General features: G+C 33.1%; 2 protein-coding genes across 16 annotated transcripts; one reads left to right on the forward strand and one right to left on the reverse strand.

Annotated features, from left to right (window-relative positions):
* Positions 1-277: 277 nt before the first annotated feature.
* LOC120780252 (V-type proton ATPase 116 kDa subunit a1) lies at positions 278-15,831 on the reverse strand. Of its 12 annotated transcripts, XM_040112550.1 has the most exons (13): positions 14,547-14,638; positions 13,175-13,406; positions 12,940-13,116; positions 12,747-12,875; positions 8,288-8,385; positions 5,945-5,986; positions 5,118-5,244; positions 3,891-5,049; positions 3,578-3,795; positions 2,048-2,053; positions 1,698-1,920; positions 1,406-1,577; positions 278-1,336 (listed from the first exon to the last, which is right to left on the reverse strand). In XM_040112550.1, exons 2-13 carry the CDS (start codon positions 13,289-13,291, stop codon positions 1,225-1,227), a joined length of 2,580 nt encoding a protein of 859 aa, XP_039968484.1. In that variant the 5' UTR covers positions 13,292-13,406; positions 14,547-14,638; the 3' UTR covers positions 278-1,224. The 12 variants fall into 12 exon arrangements, with proteins under 12 accessions (XP_039968484.1, XP_039968500.1, XP_039968510.1 ...); XM_040112566.1 differs by lacking the exon at positions 5,945-5,986; XM_040112576.1 differs by lacking the exons at positions 5,945-5,986; positions 8,288-8,385 and adding an exon at positions 10,312-10,406.
* On the forward strand, positions 14,942-18,714 carry LOC120780308 (set1/Ash2 histone methyltransferase complex subunit ASH2). 4 transcript variants are annotated; one of them, XM_040112601.1, is made up of 9 exons: positions 14,942-15,157; positions 15,231-15,409; positions 15,465-15,627; positions 15,689-15,870; positions 17,132-17,518; positions 17,651-17,931; positions 17,995-18,252; positions 18,311-18,411; positions 18,481-18,714. In XM_040112601.1, exons 1-9 carry the CDS (start codon positions 15,024-15,026, stop codon positions 18,494-18,496), a joined length of 1,701 nt encoding a protein of 566 aa, XP_039968535.1. In that variant the 5' UTR covers positions 14,942-15,023; the 3' UTR covers positions 18,497-18,714. The 4 variants fall into 4 exon arrangements, with proteins under 4 accessions (XP_039968535.1, XP_039968540.1, XP_039968548.1 ...); XM_040112606.1 differs by having other exon boundaries at positions 18,484-18,714; XM_040112614.1 differs by having other exon boundaries at positions 15,689-15,825.
* Positions 18,715-18,730: the final 16 nt, after the last annotated feature.

Raw genomic sequence — 18,730 nt, forward strand, 5'->3', positions numbered from 1 at the left:
TTCAGAAAAATGCATTTGCCAATGAAAGGAAAGCGTTATGCAGACGTAGAGGCCATTCAAAAGGTTTGCACCGGCATACTGGCGGCCATACCGCCCAAGGAGCTAAAACCCTCGTTCGACATGCTTTGAACCGTGCAAAAAGCTGTATTGAAGTGGAAGGAGACTATTTTGAATAAAATAAATTGATTTTGCCGAAAAAACATTTGTTGTTTTTTTTTAAGTCCTGTTTACTTTGGAACGCTCCTTGTATGTATAGAAATGTAATTTAGATGCCAGATTGTTTTTCGCCTTGTGGGCTGTTTTTTATTTGCATATTTTCTGAACAACAACATTTTCTACATTTTATTTGGTTATATTCAGATAATTGTAAGTTATTCAAGTCACGATATTAATAGAATAACCGAAAATTTTATACTTTTTGTAAATTGCATAGATTCAGCATTAATTGCACTATGCGGCTTTGTTTATTAAAGGAGATATGGAGTGCCACAAAATATTTATGTGTGCTTTTATAACTCAACTTACAAAGCTTTATAATATTAATTATTAGGAACGTAAAGTTTTTAATGCAATATCAAGTAGTTTTCTAAAAATTTCATAAATAAACTGTGGAAAATAGACTGAGGAAAATAAACATATTTTATTATAAAAAAAATACATAGAAATGCGTATTATTAGTTGCTGATAACTACATATATAATTGAATTCATATATTTTTGTATACATACATTTTTTATGTTTGTCGATGAATGCTAAAAGCGTTATTTTATGCAAAGAATTCTCGTAACATTAAAATTTTACATGAAACATAAAACTGTATATATGTATATGTATATGTATATGTATATGTAGTACTATATTGGATAATCTCATTTGCAAGTCGAACGGCGAGCATAAGTTTTCACAAGCATTCCCGAACGTTTCCTCACATCGCCTTACAAAGCATTCCAGAAGCCTTGTTGTTTGTAATAAACATGTAATATATATATGTGATTATAGTATGTATGTATGTGTATATATAATTCCACTAAGTTCAATTAGATTAGCTTTATGTGAATGTTACATTATTAAATTCCATAACTGCTTAATACATATTTAATTAATTACTTTATTATAAATGTATGTGTGCATAAATTCTTCAATGTTAATGTGCTGTGCTTGAAGAGCAACCACTGTCGTTTTAAATTGCAATATATTTCAATCAAAGGGACGACATTCATTGATTTACTCGGCACCTTCGACTGCAGCGGCGCCGCCATTCTCAATAATTTGATCGAAAGAGAACGGTTGAAAAGCGTAACCGGTACCTTTGTAAAACTTGCTTTGAAATTCAACCCTAGAAGAAAAATATGAGTAATTAATTATAATATATAATAGCCGATATTGATATTAAGCAGCAACGCACCAATGGAGACGTAGAGTATGCAAGAATGCTGACAAGCCCTCCATCAACACCAAAATGCCCACAGTGAGTATGGCCCAGAAGGCGAAAACAATGGTCAGCATAATACCGCCGGTCCAACCCTCCTGCTTCAAGCCAATCGACAGAACCATATTCCACAAAACCTCAGCCAATTCTGGAAGAATGTGCGACAGATATTGCAATTAAATAAAATAAATAAATATTTTATTCAACATATATGTATATGAATATGTGTATGTTTATTAAGTCATGTGCGCATGCGCCCTACACTTACGTGCGTGTGCCAAAGACAGTGCCCATAAACGTAAATACGATGCTGTATGCGATACGGAGCCCAAAACGAATTCGATAGTGTGTATGCCTTGATGTATGGCGATTTCGGAAAGTTCCTCCTCCTCGTGCGGATCGCCGCCGCCACCGTGCCCAGCAACACCGCCAGCAGTGCCGTTAGTCATGCCCACTTCCGCATCGCTTGTGGCGCCAGTTAGATTTTGACGCTGATGGTGAGACATAAAAGGTGAATGTTAAAAAAATAAACACAAAAAAATATTGCAGAGTACATATTTATATGTATGTATATAGGTTTTTACAGTTTTAGACATATTTTCTACGCGTACAACTAACCTCCTCCTGTGTATGTAATTTAATTTGTTGGGTATTTTTTTTAGTGTTTTTTGTTATTAATTTCGGTTTTGAGACGTACATATTTTGTGGTAAATGCCGAAATTTGAGGAAAAGTACAAAATAATAAAGACATTAAAACATTACAACACTTTTATAATTGATTTAGTAAATATTAGTGAAATTAAAATGTATGTAGGTGGTTAAGGCAAAAGGAGTAAGTGAACGCTATGATGTTGGTTAGGGGACACACCTAGATTGAAATTTAGTAAAAAATCAATTGTTTTGGTTTTGCATATTTCGAAAGTTTATACTTTTAAAAATAACATACTAAAAATTTTAGAGAATATTACAAATATTTTTTGAGTTACAGGCATCTAAAAGGTAGCCACTTAATTCAAAAGTTTATTTTCAAACGCGTTTACCTCAAAGTTGCAGTTTTTAGAAACAATCCAATTTTTTTAAAATCTGTCACTTCTATAATTCATTTTTATTTTATTTTTTTCTTTCAACCATTGTGAGTACTGCAGTAGTAGAGAACTTTTTTACTTTTAGGCGGTCATACTAGGTGTGTACCTTAAGGTGAGTTTGATGTAGGAAATTATGATTTCTTTTCCAGGTATTTTTTGTATTTTTAACTACAGTATTACGCCAACAACAAAATAAGTTCGTTTCCAACTAGTAATGTGCCGCTAGATACTAAAATTTTGATTTGAATATTTGTGTGCTCTTAAAAGTATGCAATACATATTGCAATTAAGCGAATTTTCGCAGCCAATTATCGAAGCTATTGGCCACAATAAAACAAGAAAAAAATGTAAATTTCGGTTGCACCGAAGCTATCATGCCCTTGAAAATACAAAATATTTCATACAAGAGATCTTGACTTGTCATTTTGTATAGCAGCTATAGTGGTACTGTTTGAACAATTTTTTCGGAGATTGTGTAGATATCTTGTCTCATAAAAAAGTTTTTTAATACAAGGACTGTATTTTGATCGATCAGTTTGTATGCCGGATATATACTATAGTTGTTCGTTCTGAGTAATATCTTCGGAGATTGTACGGTTGCATTGAAAAATAATCCTCGCCAATTTTCGTGAAGGTAGCTACCAAATAAAAGGCGATCAGGTTGTATGAAAGCTATACCTATGTATATGCAAAAGTGGTCCTATATCAGGAATTTCAACAAATGAGCAGCTGTTTGGGGAGAAAATGATGTGTGTGAAAAATTTCAAACTGATATATCCAAAACTGAGGAATTTGTTCGCATTTGTACAGACAGAAATTCACAGTTCGTCATGCTGATCATTTATATATACATTTTATAGGATCCCCGATGTTTCCCTCCGGGTGTTACAAGCATTGTGGCAAATATAATAACCTCTCTTGAGGGATTAAAAACTGTGCATGTCGTGATTAGCGATGAATGGTGATAATGAACGATTGGCTTGCCAACACAAAAAAATATACAAAGATACAAGTATTTCTAAATATATATTTTTTTGCTGATTGTTAAGCCGCTTCAACTTACGTTTGCTTGACGACGCTGTTGAATAATCTTAAGTGGCTTGCCGAGCAGCATTACAGGTATACAACAGAGAGCGACGAAACGGAACAAATTCTGGAAGAATGATTGGCCAGCGTACATATATGAATGGCAGCCTTCGAGTGGTGTCTTCGGCGTATTACCCAAAACCATATCAATGAAAGTAATCAAAATCGAGGGAGCGCAACCGGCAGAGTAGGGGGCTATAAAGATTAGAGAATTATATATAAATATATACATATATAAAGTAAAGTATGCAATTTAAGGCAAAGAACTATTGAAATGTTTTACTACTTACGGGCATTAGTCGCAGCATATCTATTCCATTTGATAAACATCAAAAGTGCCAAATAAAAGAACATCATTACCAAGAAGACCAACTGCGGTATGAATTCATAGAGTAGAGCATTTCGGTTTTTGAAGTAAGTGTGATTATGGAGACTCAAAGACACGCCGAAAATCATGTGAATCACACCGAGTATAATTGATATCTTCATTTTGTATGAATTTTGAAATATAATCTTATTGGCTGTGGCCACTTGCCAAATGGGATCCATACCAAATGGATAGGGTTCGCCTTCATAGTCAGCAGTGCTGGGATTCAATTGCAAATGTTTATTATTCAGCACTGTTGTCCTATTATAGTTGACATGCCAATGTGAACCGAATACATTTAGCGACTTTGAGAATATATCGTTATAAATTAAGCCCGTATACATAGAGAATACGCCCATTAGGAATATTATGTAACGACCACCGAAAAATATATTCCAAATTTCATTTGTAGTCTTCTGTGCAGCCAAACCCTTCTCCTTGCGTATCATCCATAAACCGAATAGTGCCATAAGTGTACCATGTCCGAGATCACCAAACATCACAGCAAAGAGGAAGGGAAACGTTATAATCGTATAGGGAGCGGGATTCATTTCGCGATACGCAGCCACGCCATATGCATCGATTAGCGCTTGAAAAGCTTTGGTGAACTTATTGGTGCGATTGTAGGTTGGTGGATTTTCAAAAGTTTGCATACGATTCAAAATCGGTGGCACCGACGAACCAGAACGTTCGGTGCCGCGACGCAATGCCAATTGAATGGTCTCGATGTCCAGCACCGGCACCCAGCATTCAGCGATCAGACACTTTTGTGTCACATCCAAATTAAAGAGATTCAACGTGTGATAAATGGCTTTGATTTTGCGCACTTTCACAAACCAATTCTTCAGATTCTTGGCGGCGGCGACCAAAACACGATGACGATGATCTTGCGTTTGCCCCAGCACCGTATTCAAGTCCTCGATGCGCGTCATCACACCCATGGCCATTTCACGGCGATCGGCCGGTGCCTCTGGACATGGATATAATGTGGCGCGAAAGCCTTCGCATATCTTCTTGACGCGTGTCTTCAACTGATCACCTTGGAAGAAAATAATAAACACCGACTTGTACACCTGATCACCCTGTTAATTACAAAAAAAAAGTTGTTATTGTGTGTTTATATAAATATTGTTGTTGTTGGTTTACTCACATTCGATGGATCTTCGAGCGGTGACTCAATCATGGCTTGACGCAGAAAAACATTGCCGCGACAAGCGCGCCACAGCATGCGCTCAAAGGCAGCCAAACGTTCGCGCAAAATTACGCCAGCAACAAAGCTTTATGGTCGGCAGAAGAAAACAACAACAAATACTATTAAATTGATTGTTATGTGAAAGTATTTATAAGTAAAAAGAAAAAAATGGGAATGGCGATTATTTACAAATGCAAAAACTAAACTCAAAACATTAGTCATGGACAAATACAAATGCTTCTTCGCTCAAGCATTGGGTTTTTGAACCGTAGAAACTAGTTTTTTAATTTTTATTTATTTATTTATTTTTTTTCGTTTCCGCAAACAACAACGTGACCGGCAATCATGTGATTAACACAAGCAAGTGGTGCGTTGGGGAAATACAAATGTATGTATGAAAATAAAAAATAAACAAAAACAAAAAGTATGCATGGAAACAAAAGAAATAATAAATTGTGCATGCGCGAGAGTTAAATGTAGCAGCTAAACTTAATTATAAATGGTCCGTCGTTTGGCAATATTCGTTGGATCCTTGCGTGCTGTATTAAAATATATATGTATATATATGTAATATGTGTATGTAAATATATATGTATTTATGTGCACATTTAGGCGAAAAAGACGAGGAGCATGAGCAGATTTGATGCGTTTCGGGTATAGCGTGCCTCTACAGTTCACTACCAAACAATGAGTTTTGGGATATAAAAATTGATAAATCATATTCGTTTAACTGATTGACTGGTTGATAAACGTTTTAATTTGTTTTGCAAATTGTTTGTACAAACCATGGCAGGTATTCTTCACGCTCATAGGTCTTATCCAAGTAACTACAAGACAAGCAAACGCATTTTAAGCGCAATTGTATGTAAGTGTATATGGAATGGAAGAAGAATTTTGCAGAGTTTATTCATTTGTTACACATTTTCTTTTTGGAAGATGTTAAATTTTGTTTTTGTTGTATAGTGTTTTAGTTTTTATTTGAGCCTAAGTGATGGTTTTAATTTCTTGTTATTGTTTGTTTGGTTCTGCAGCAAAGTATGGTATTCTTTATTTTTTTTTCAAGATTTTTTTAGAATTAGTTAAAGGGAAGGGTGCTGAAATTTTAAAGTAGATTTTAAAAGAAATTTTCACTTATGAATAATATATTAAAAAATAATTTAATTCACCTTGGAATTAAATCTTTTTTTTAACTTTTACTCCCGAACTAAAAACTATTCTTAAAATTTTAATTCCAAATACCGAATTGAACACCCCAAAAATGGGATAAAAAACTCCAAACACCGGATTGAAAAACAAATTTAATATCAGATTTATAATTTCATAGTAAGAAAAGTATTTGTTTTAGAATTTACTTTTTTTGTGCTTGAGTACTTCGTGTTCTACTATTTTGGTTAACTTTTGTAAAGGAAAGCTAATTTTTAATAAAACATCAACAAAATTGAGCTCTTTTTCATTTTAAATTATTATTTAATTGTTTTTAATTAAAAAGTTTCAGTGGGAAATATGTATGTAAGTCTCTCCCTATTATTAATTTTTTTCATTCCAGCTTTTAATTTGAAATTTTTTTTCTATTTGCTACTTTAATTTTTAAATTAAAAAACATTTTCTCAATATTTATTTCCAATAATTTTGCAAATTTTCAATTTTTATTATTATAGCAATTATCGATATCATGCAAAATATTCAGCATTTAATATTATAATTGGAACTATTTATTGTTTTATTATGACGATGAGTACTTCCAACGCTTTTAGCAGCAATGCAGCATTAATAATAACCGCAAGCGTTGATTGGACGCTTCACCCGACGATAATGACGATGACCCGATACATCTAGGTGTTTATAGTTCAATTTGTAGTTTATAAATAACAATTGTTAAAAGAAAAACCAATTTGAACAACACCTTTTTTTACTCCATGTCATTTACGTTAGGTTCAAGCAGCAGAATGGCAGCCAAAGCGGTTAGTTGCTAGATTAAGTTTTGTTACAAAGCGACTAATAGAAAAAAATAAACTTTTCTGCCTAAGCACTTTGAATTTTCTTCATTATTTGATTTTATTTACTTTAGTAATTATTGTTAACCTATTGTGAGGTAAATATTGTTATTTATATGCAGTGGCTCAAATTTTATTAGAGCAATAAATATTTGAAGTATTTTGACACTTCTACTTGTCAATTAACATCTTGCTCTATTTTGATTGAAATTATTGTTCTTTAGGAATTATCGGTTTGGTGTTAGTTCTATATGCCAATTAAGTTTGAAAATATAAAAAATTTTAATTTTCATTCCATTTTACATAAAGTTAGGTAATTTGGAGACAAAAAAAACAAGAAAAACGTTAACTTCGGTTGCACCGACTATAACACCTTTCCCAAATACAATCAATTTCAATCGTGTAGTTTGTACGGCAGCTATATGCTACAGTGGTTGTTGTTGCTGCAGAATTCTGCCAAGTTAACAGTCATTAACCGGGTAAAAATCCGGGTCCGTTTCGGTTACGTAGACCTGACTGTAGTGAGAACACTACAGGGGTCCTATATCGGTGCTTGCGACAAATGAGCAGCTTCTTGGGGAGAAAAGGTCATGTGCAAGTTTTCAGATCGATGTCTCAAAAACTGAGGGACAAGTATATACAGGCAGAAACACAATTCTAATTGAACTCCGCTCGTCCCGCTGATCATTCACATAATATATATATGTATATAAATTTATTAGGGTCTCCGACACAAATATAAAAATAATTAACCTTTAGGACCCACTTATTATTTATGGAATGGTTATTCGAAAAATGTCTAAAGCTTTTGATAAACAAATTATCTTCGAAAGCTTGCAATAAAAATTTCATGATACAATATAAAAAATGGTTTGCTTTCATAAAAAGTCGAATATTAAAAGTAAAATATTATTTAATAGCAAGTATTTTCGATTTTACTAGTAAAGGCTTTCATTACTTCACAAATATTTGAGCTCGTTGCAGTTCGAGCCACTGCATGTATGCATGTTTGTACAAGTATATAAGTACTATTAAGTTATATTAATAATGTATGTACAGAGTCTAGTATTTTTTGTTTGTATAAGCCAGCGGCAACATTATTTTTTCTTCTCTTTTATATATAGCAATACGTACCCAAGCTGAACTGGACCCATCGAGTGACCAGTTCGCACTTCGTCGGTGATTAAAGCGCGTGTCATCGACTCAGTTGTGGTATTGATACCACCCTCTTGCTACAAATTTCAAGAAATATACAAATTGTATGCTATATTTTTCATTGCCAAGACAAAGTAGATGCAATTGTATGTGTGACAAAAAGTTACTGTTATGCATATGCAAATGATCCTTAACTGCCTAATCACCAACACCAGATAGTAGTTCAATATGAAAAAATGCTTTTGTTATAAATTGGTAGTATTTTTAGCAATAATACACTAATTGTTAGTTAAGTTATTCTTAATACACTTTACTATGGATTATGAATTCAAACAGTTCGATGAACCTTTACCAGCTATGAGGTCCGGTAACCAATGTATACACCTATCAGCTCCGGTGTAAACTTTGGTGCTTGCAATATACATACATGTATTTATTTGGGCGCATGAAGTGGCTATGTATTTGTGACGACTCTAGCGAATGCCAACAAATCATATGTGCATTTTTATCAGTAATATTGGAATGAACCAGGGCATCTTATATAACTTATTTTGGAAAAAAGTGTGAAAGGTGAATGATCACACGAGAATTTAAGAGTTTGCGACAAGTAACAATTTATAACGACGAGGACGAGGTATACTTAGGTGACGTGACCACGGAACGTGAGGAAGGGAAATGGGTAAAGGAAATCGGGTACGCACACGCGCATACATTCATACATATACGAGTATTTACATAATTAAATACTTATATGAAACATATACATACATATATACGTATGTATGTACACATATAAGGGTGTCCGTTATTGCTTGTTTTTTTTTGCAAACGTCCCCTGAAGTTCAGTTTTTGTGCTAAAATCAGGATCGAACTTAAACTAGTGATTTATTTTCAATTTCAACCATACTAATTATACTTTTCCCACATATTTAACATGGAATTTTTTTTTGTTATTTAACATTAAGCAAGTAAATCTCCAACTTTGAACAAGTGATATTCTGATAGAAAATTTTCAGCTCTGCAGAAAATTTCTTATTAATTTCCTCCACAAAAATATTTATTGTAATGTTAGTCAGGGTTTTGTCAATAAGTGCTATGATTTCTTAAAAAATAAATAAACTAATTGTTGACATCTTAAAAATGGCCGAAAAGACACTTAGAAATTATATCCTATCATCATTCATACTTTCTGTGTTGCTCATACGACATGGTGTACTATCTATGTAAATACAGAGCATACAATTAGTGTATAACTTTTCAATGAATGTTTTTAAGAAAAAAATTATTCAGAGCAGAAAATTTTGTATTATAATATCACTTTTTCACAGTTGTGAGTTTATTTGTTTTGGAGATAAAAAAAATTATACCAAAAGATCAAGAAATCCTACGTGAACTCTATGTGAAAGGTAAAATCATTTAGGCACGGTTGAAATTGAAAACAATGAGCTAATTTATCCTTTTTTATGACAAAAACTGAAACTGTGGTGGCGTTTGCAAAAAAAATACTTATGAAGTAACGGATACGGCTTGGAGACTGCATTTTCCAACTATGCTTAAATTATTTCGGATACTTATCAGCCAAAGGGGGCGTATGTACAGCGACGCACACAAACATATATAATACAATTTGGATTAAGCAACATAGATGAACAAATGAACCAAGCACCATAAATTAGCGTACAAAACAAACACAAATAAAAAAAAAATATCAAAAACAAAAATAAAAAAATTAAATCAATATATAATTAGTTATAGATTATTTTGCGGTGCAAAGGTCCAAACGTGCTAACGTGAAGTGAATAATGTGCACTAAACGATTGGCAGCATAAAGTTTCCACTTTTGATATGCAACTCTTTTAAAACAACACTTCTGAGTTTAGTTTTTGCAAATTGAAAATCATAATATTTAACAAAAACTTTTAAAAACAACTTTGTACAACACGTTGTTGTTGTTGCATTGAGTTTTTTGTTTACTTTCTGTGCTTTTTTCTGCATATATTTACCCAAGCTTTAAATTTTGTCCAGGCTGACTAGCGCGCATACCGGCCTCTTCCCCCAGCAGCTGCGCCTGCTCATCCTCGTTCTGATTGTCCGCCATCTGTCTCCGTCCATAGCGCCAGCGTGATTTAAAAGTAGTAGTGGAGGAGGAGGTATTGTAAGAAACTGTAGGCACCGTCTTTACACAATACACAAACGCAAAATAACCGAAAATTGTGTGCGCACGAAACGTTGCAAGGGAATTGGTTGATTGATTGTCGTTTGGAAATGGTTAATAGTTGTTGGGATGATATGGATACAAAGCGAGTAGCGTATCGGTTTGGTAAATTTTGTTTATGTTGTTGTATTTAGCACGTTTGCGGAGTAGTTTCGTATGCATGTGTGCGTGTGGTTTGGTATTTGGTTGATGTAATTTGCAGATAAAACGTATGAACGTAACGCAGGTGTTTCGTATTAATTAACGGAAAATAACAAACAAAAAAGGGAAAAAATGTTTTAACAGAAATTGAAATAAAAAAATTTGTTCTTTTAAATCACTTAAATTAATAATTTGTAAACAGCTGTTAGCGTGAGACAAACAACAGAAATATGCGTGGAATATGTGACACAGCTGATGGGATAATCAAAATAAATTTAAGCAGGCACTGGACGTGATAAATTTATAATGACAAATATTGTGTAGAAGTGCAAGTTGCAGATATACTAAAAATCGTGTTCGGTGCACTTTCAAAGGGTAGTTCTTTAAGGTGCTGTGTTTGCATATATCGAAATCATGGTTTTCAATGCATTTGTTTGTTAAAATATACTCGTAAGTGCACTTATTAGAAAATATTGAAAGTAATTTATTTTTCTATTAAGTTTTTGTGAAAAAAGTAAGTGGCGAATATTTGTAGGTTATTTACTATGTATATGTGGTAGATAAGTGAAGAAATTTGTTTATGAAACAAAGTTTACTTGAAATATCTAAGCTATAATAACAAAATTATTTAATTCCGTATTTTTACACAAGTTTCGTTTTAAATAATCCATTGCACCATTGGCCTCAAATAAAATTTTAAGCGAAAATTACCAAAAATACCATTATTAAAGGTTACAACTTTTTACAATTACTATTTTTTGTTTAAATATCATTTCTTTAGTTATACTAGAAATAAACATAAACTTATAACCATTATAGGCATAAACTTATAGACATTTTCAAATTAAATTCATTTTATTTGTTTGACTAATCAATGAAACCAATACGAATTATGGCCAAAACTGATCAACAGATTATAAAATCAAAGCTTACAAAATAAAGCATATACAACAAATACAAAAATTATTATTTTTATTACAACAATAAATAATAACGATAGCCAATAAAAGATAACAACTATCAGAAAAAATATTTTGAGAAACCAAAAAGTTTTTAGATAAACATACAAAAATTACTGTAGAAAATCGCTATATATACATACATGTATATAAATACATATGTAAAATAATTTTTTCTAATACAATTAAATAGTGCATATTTACAGTCTATCAAGAAAAGAAAAATCTAAATGAGACGTTAAAGTAAGAATAACTAATTAAATAAAAGCAAAATTAACTTTTAAAAAGTACCAAAACAACAAAAGAGCAAAAAACTAAAAATAAAACAGAAAAATTCGGAAGTTTTGAAGGAGTCAGAAAGGATTCTAAACCGCACAATAAAAGAAATAAAATGCACATATTATTTGTATAAAAAAGTGTTACTAATGCAACGGAAATGTGTTTCTGCTGGTTTGTGGTTTCATTGTGGTAAGGGCGTGTGAATACGGTGGGGTTTCAACTATTTGTATGTACAAATTTAGTCAATTACATATGTAAATATGTATGTATATAGGTTACATAAATAGACTAGTAGTTTTTTTCTCATTGTAGGTACATACATGTGTGTGTAGGTGTAACTTCACTGATAAAATGGCTGGTGGCAACTATAACGTTCATTTATTTATATTTTGTGTGTGAAAACAATGTAGGTTTGTGCTAGATATTAAGTGGTTTTCGAAAAACCACAACTATATAATATTGGATATAAGCATTTTAACTTAGATTACTTTTGTTTCACTATCGTATATAACCATTATAACATATAATGTAAAAGGGTGGGAAAGGAAGCATTTCATTTTATAGACATTTAATACTTTGAATAGATAAGTATATTAGTATATCAATAACCATTTAGAGAATGTGTTTAATTACTTTATTATTAAAAAATTTCTAAATTTTTTCTTTAAAAAAATACAAAAATTTGCACATATATGTAAATGTATGTATATGTTCAATTTGTGTTTCATTACATTGAACCAAAAAAGGTTAGCAAATAACTACAGATTAGTGAACTGTGTCAATTAATTGACAATTTATGCAATATTATTGAATTAATAAAAACTAAAATATTAAGCCAACTCACCTCATCGAAGAAAACTTGTGTTTTGCGCAAAATATGTTTCAATTCTGTTAATTCCAGGAAGTTACGTTTCAATGCCTCTGCATTTTGGTTAACTTCGCGCAATTCGTTTTCCAATTTTTCAAAAGTGGCCTGAAACATTAAAAATAGATGAGATTAACTATTGTAAATGTAGAAAAGTTGAAAGAATATTTACTTCCAAATCAATCATTTCTCTGGGTTGAGGTGCTTCGGGGCTTTCGCCCGTATCCAACATCGGTATACCATCCTTTTTGATTTCTTTCTCCAAATAACGCAATTTACGTTCCATCTCATCGCAGCGACGCACTTCATTGACGAATTTGCGTTGAAAAACATTCACATCGGGATTGAGCTGATATATAATTATGTATAAGTTACATATGCATATGAAATAATTATAAACTACTTACGTCTCTGAATTGTACCAGACCCAGCTCGCCTAATTCTGATACGCACGCATAGGCCGCTTCACTTTGCAAAAAGAGTTGACACAAAGTCATCTCCTCACTACGGAATAACGACCCCATCTTGTTGTTGCTTCGGTCAAAACAACAACAATATTCAAAAAGTAGTTTTTCTGATTCAGTGGCGCACTTTTCGAAGCGTTAATAAATAAGTTGATATTTCCTGGGATTCAAAAGACTAAAAAAAAATACAAAAATGTTTTTATTGTCGTATTATTAAGATTCAGTATTAATAAAAATTAACTTTGATGCAGCTAATGATATTGTGCTATACAAAAGCGAAGTGTACGTTATTCACAGTTGTTCTTATCGCTTACTGTGATAAGCCTTGGGAAGACATTTTGTATATTTAGATTTGTATAATCTTATAAAATATTCTCTTTAATGTCTACAGCATCAGGGGGCTCTCGCTTACAAGCATAGTACATACATACCTGTCATATACTTATGTATGTATATAATATTTTTTTACTTAACGTTGTATATTTTTACTAAGATGTATGGCACTCCCTGGACATTTGTATACACAAGTGGTAATGTGTTTAAAAAATTGAATTTAAAAATTTAATGATTGCGAAAATGTTTGTAAGATCGAAATATTCCAAAGCTACCATTCAAATTTAACAACACTAATTTATTCGATAAAATAATAGTTTTGTTGTGGGTCAATGACTTCTTTAGTTCTGGTTTTTTTAATAACCAACTAATAATTTTCCCTTTGTATAATGCATTTAAAAGTATTGTGAATTTCCTTTGATGATTATGAATCACTTTATGCTTTATCGTTAGTGCGGTAGTTATACAGCTGTTAATGTTCCCTCTTATTAATTATTTATAAGTATTCGTACAATTTAAGAACATTCAGAAATGTTTAGTATCACTTAATTTCCACGCCGATGCAAACAGTTTATGTAGATTAGGGAAATTTTTAAACACAAGTATTTATATAAAACTGATATTATTTGCTGACGCCTTTGACGTAAAGCGAAAAAATCAATAGCGCTTATTCATAGCATCCAACATCAGCAAATACTATGCTGATGTAGACACATACGCCTCCCATATGGTATATGCCGTCGAATGCACAAAGAAAAAAGTAACGTGGACTTATTGCTCCCCAACACCCACCGGGAGTCTCTTTTGCTACTCTGGAATATATTGATTTTCACTGTGACAAAGTGTTTATTATAAATCATGATTGTACAAAACGTTAGATATAAATAATAGATAACCTTTGAACGTACGCTTTTTATTTTAACAATTTTTCTCTATTTTTCCTTTCTAGAATTGTAAAATATGCAAGCTATAATTTAATTACCACAAAATTTGCATCCACCACACAAAGAAAGTAAATCGCCACTGGAGTGAAAAATGTCTTCATTGTGAATAGTAAAAGCAGTGTTGTCTCTTTTTTAAAAATGTTACAATATGCACCGTGGTACAATTTGCATTAATTGTATTAAAAAAATGTATACAAGAGGTAGCAAATTAAAAATAAAAGAACAAAACATAAGTATGGCTTGTGTCAATTTTTATATACTTATGGACAGGCTTATTAACACACAGAATTAGATATTTTTCATACAAAATTAAATAAAATGTAATAACTTTTTACTTGCTAACAAAAAATTCATGATGAACACTACTCACTGAACATACTTATCCAGTTACTTTTCGTCTCTAATTGCATACCACCTTTTACAATTATTTGCAGACGCTTTTATAACTTTTTTTTGCATTTTTTGATTGGTGTAAGGCTCTGTCTTTAAGCCAGTTAATATATTAAGATAGAAAAATGGATGAAATACAAACTGATACCAATTCACAGTCCGAAACAGCCTCGGAGTATGCATCCAGTGAGCGAGCAGCTGAAACTACACGAGAGGAGAAACCTGCTTCAGGCGCCAACAGCGCCGGCATTTGCTACTGGTAAACACAAGGACAAAGTTTGCAAACAATAAACACACTCTTATTATTATTATTATTTTCCTCAATTTGACAGTGGCAAAGAGCGTAATCTTAACATAGTGGAACTATTATGCGCCAATTGCAGTCGTTGGTTTCATGAGTCTTGCATCGGCTACCAGCTGGGCAAATTGGTGCCTTTTATCTCCAACTATATGTTTGTATGCAAAAATTGCTCACAAAGTGGACTTGAAATATTTCGCAAAAGCCAAGCCAGTAAGTGTAGCCAAACTTTAGAAATATCACTTTATACAATATTGAATCCTTGCAGCAATACCACAAATGTGTGTCACTGCCATAGCTAATATGCAACAAAATGCGCTAAAGGACGGCAAAAGCAAGTTTCTATTTAGCAAAGACAAAGAAATCATACCATATATAGAACAATATTGGGAGGCCATGACTACGATGCCACGGCGTGTCACTCAATCTTGGTGAGTATATAAATTAAAACATGTAAGAAACAATAAAAATAAAAAGTTTTTCTATTGCTAGGTACTCCACGGTGCAACGTTCACTGGTTAAAGAGGTTAATATTTTGTTTACTTACGAGGAGAATGCGGAGACTGGCGCCATGTTTGGTTTGGTCACGCAGGATTTATCTCTAATTAAACCGAACTACGATACCATGGGTAAGGGCGGATTGCTACGAACATCCGAAGATGGTCACGGGACAGGTAAGTAGAAGTGCGTGAATGGATTGGAGCAGTGCGAGTAATTTCTAAAATAATTTTAAGCATTTGTAAACAGAAAAAAGACGAAATGTAATTTGCGGAAACTTATCCACCAGTCGCTTTGTGCCATAATTCGCGTGCTTTGCTCTCGCTCGCTCTTAAGTAAATTTCTCTTTTGTGTCCAAATGAGCTCATTTTGCATGCCATTACTGATTAGATTGTTGTATTGTTTTATTGCTGTTTAATTGAGATTTTAATTTCTGCATATTAAAATTTAATTTACTTTAGTCAATATTTCAATGTTTATCAACATAATGTCGGGTCCATGAGCGTCGATTTGTTAAACTTTTCTTATTTAATTCAAACCGACAAGCGGGTCAACTCTTACTTGCCCCTCAATTTTGAGCTTATTTACTGATGAATGTCTAAATCAATTAACGTTTAAAATAGTTTTCTATTTTTATATTCGTACTCTTGTGATTGTGATTGATTACTGTGATGGTAGTTTGTTTCCAAATGCATTTTGTCACATTGGGGCGAGGCTCACCGTCGACATTCGTAGGAAAATCAAAGTGGGTGGGGAGGCGGCAGCGAAACGTTTGTTACGTGCCAGAAGTCTGCTGCATTGTTCGCGAATCTGCGGATATCCACTGTAACAATTGTTCTGCTATGAGGCATGTTTGTATATGTGTGCATGTATATGTATGTATGTAAATTTTTTCACTTCACAGTAGTTAGTGCTGTTTTGTTTTACATATGTACATATATCGATTCGGTTGGACGCTTCGTTTTTATCGCTGCTGTCGTTGCTGCGCACGTAGTTGCAACTTTCCGAGTATATGGACAACAACACGGTGTCGCATCGCGAGGAAGAAAGTACGTAAAAGCACTGATTGATTGGTAAATTGATTGACCGATTATGAAGTTGAATGTGGCATTTGTGAAAATAATTTCTCAAGGATTTGTGTAATTAGGTTGTTTAGTTTCACTTCATTTTGCAACTCGTAGAACAATGAGTCATAGTTTTCGTATAATTTTTGAGTTATTAATTGTATATGTAATGTAAGGACATAGAAATATCGTCCACTCTGAAGCTCAATGGTCACATTCCAATAAAAATCCGAGATTTGCACACATTCCATTGCTGATATTGCGCTTCTACATGACCTTATTCCATTGGCGAACGTCAAAATGTGTATAGAAATTTCAGGTCGAAAAATTTTTTAATTATTATTTATTGTATGGATCTCTCACCTATTCCTAGCTTCCTCTTTGACGAAGAATAATCGTCAAAACAAACGAAAGCTTCCCGGTAACGATTCTGGGCCTACAGGAAAAAAGGGTCGTCCTAGTTCTGATATAACGGCGAATGTGAAGTTACCAGCACATGGTTACCCTTTGGAGCATCCTTTCAACAAGGATGGGTATCGTTACATTTTAGCTGAACCTGATCCGCATGCTCCATTCCGACAAGAGTTCGACGAAAGCTCTGATTGGGCTGGTAAACCAATACCAGGCTGGTTATATAGAACTCTAGTGCCAAACTGTGTCCTATTGGCTTTGCATGATCGAGCACCGCAACTGAAAATTTCCGAAGATCGTTTAGCTGTTACTGGTGAGAAGGGATACTGTATGGTACGCGCCACACATTGTAAGTTAGAAAAATTAATATTTTTTTCATTCGATTTTGATTTTACGCACTAAATCACGACATTTTCGCTTATTCATAATAATTGTGTATTATATGTAAACACAATAACATACTATTTTGAAAAACATTTAGCTGTTAATCGTGGGCGTTGGTATTTTGAGGCTGTTGTTGAAGAAATGCCAGAGGGCGCTGCAACGCGATTGGGCTGGGGTCAGGAGTACGGCAATCTGCAAGCCCCTCTCGGCTATGACAAATTCGGTTATTCATGGCGGTCACGAAAAGGTACCAGATTCCATGAAAGCCATGGTAAACACTACAGTGACGCTTATGCGGAAGGTGATGTTTTGGGTTTCTTAATCGATTTGCCCGATGAAACGGACACCAACTACTTACCTAATACCTTTAAGGACAGAGTATGTTGTTAATATATGCACTAAATATGTAAAATATATTTATGACATTAATTTTGTTTTCAGCCTCTTGTAAAGTTTAAGTCACATTTATATTATGAAGATAAGGATAAGGTGCAAGAAACACTGAAGGGCCTTAAAGTACTGCCAGGCAGTAAAATAGAGTATTTTAAAAACGGTAAATCACAAGGTGTGGCTTTCACAGATATATACGGTGGTTCTTATTACCCTACCATATCCATTCACAAAAGCGCCACAGTAGCTGTGAATTTCGGACCGAATTTCAAGCATCCCGAAGTATTGAACGAATTAAAAGCTAAAGGAGTAAGTCGTGATTTAAAATGCATTACGTAATTTCTATATATTTCTTATATGTATGTAGATGTGCGAACGTGTCGAGGAGTTAATAAGTGAACAGTGCCTATCAGATATAATGTACTTGACAGAGAATGATGGAAAGCTGCGTCTGGATAATTTTAATTTGTAAGAAATTTTTATTTGAGTTTGTGATTTTTACAATACAAATTGTAATTGTAACTAATCTTTAAATAGCAGTAAATTAAAGTGAAAAATCCTTTTTGATGTTCACTGTGATGCAGTTAATGATGCTAAATAGGTAAAGGCTAACTTAAGAAGATTATCCTACCTGAAGAAAGCGTACACAAAATCATTGGAGACTCTACATACAGCCTATTAGACATATGAGACATCTACAATTCAGCAAGATTCGGATGAAAAAAAATATATCTTTTGAATCGAAATTTAATAACATACTTCTTCATTATGAAAAAATTAAGCTAAA

The sequence above is a fragment of the Bactrocera tryoni genome, chromosome 1 (assembly GCF_016617805.1).
Source record: "Bactrocera tryoni isolate S06 chromosome 1, CSIRO_BtryS06_freeze2, whole genome shotgun sequence".
Classification (NCBI taxonomy): Eukaryota; Metazoa; Arthropoda; class Insecta; order Diptera; family Tephritidae; genus Bactrocera; species Bactrocera tryoni.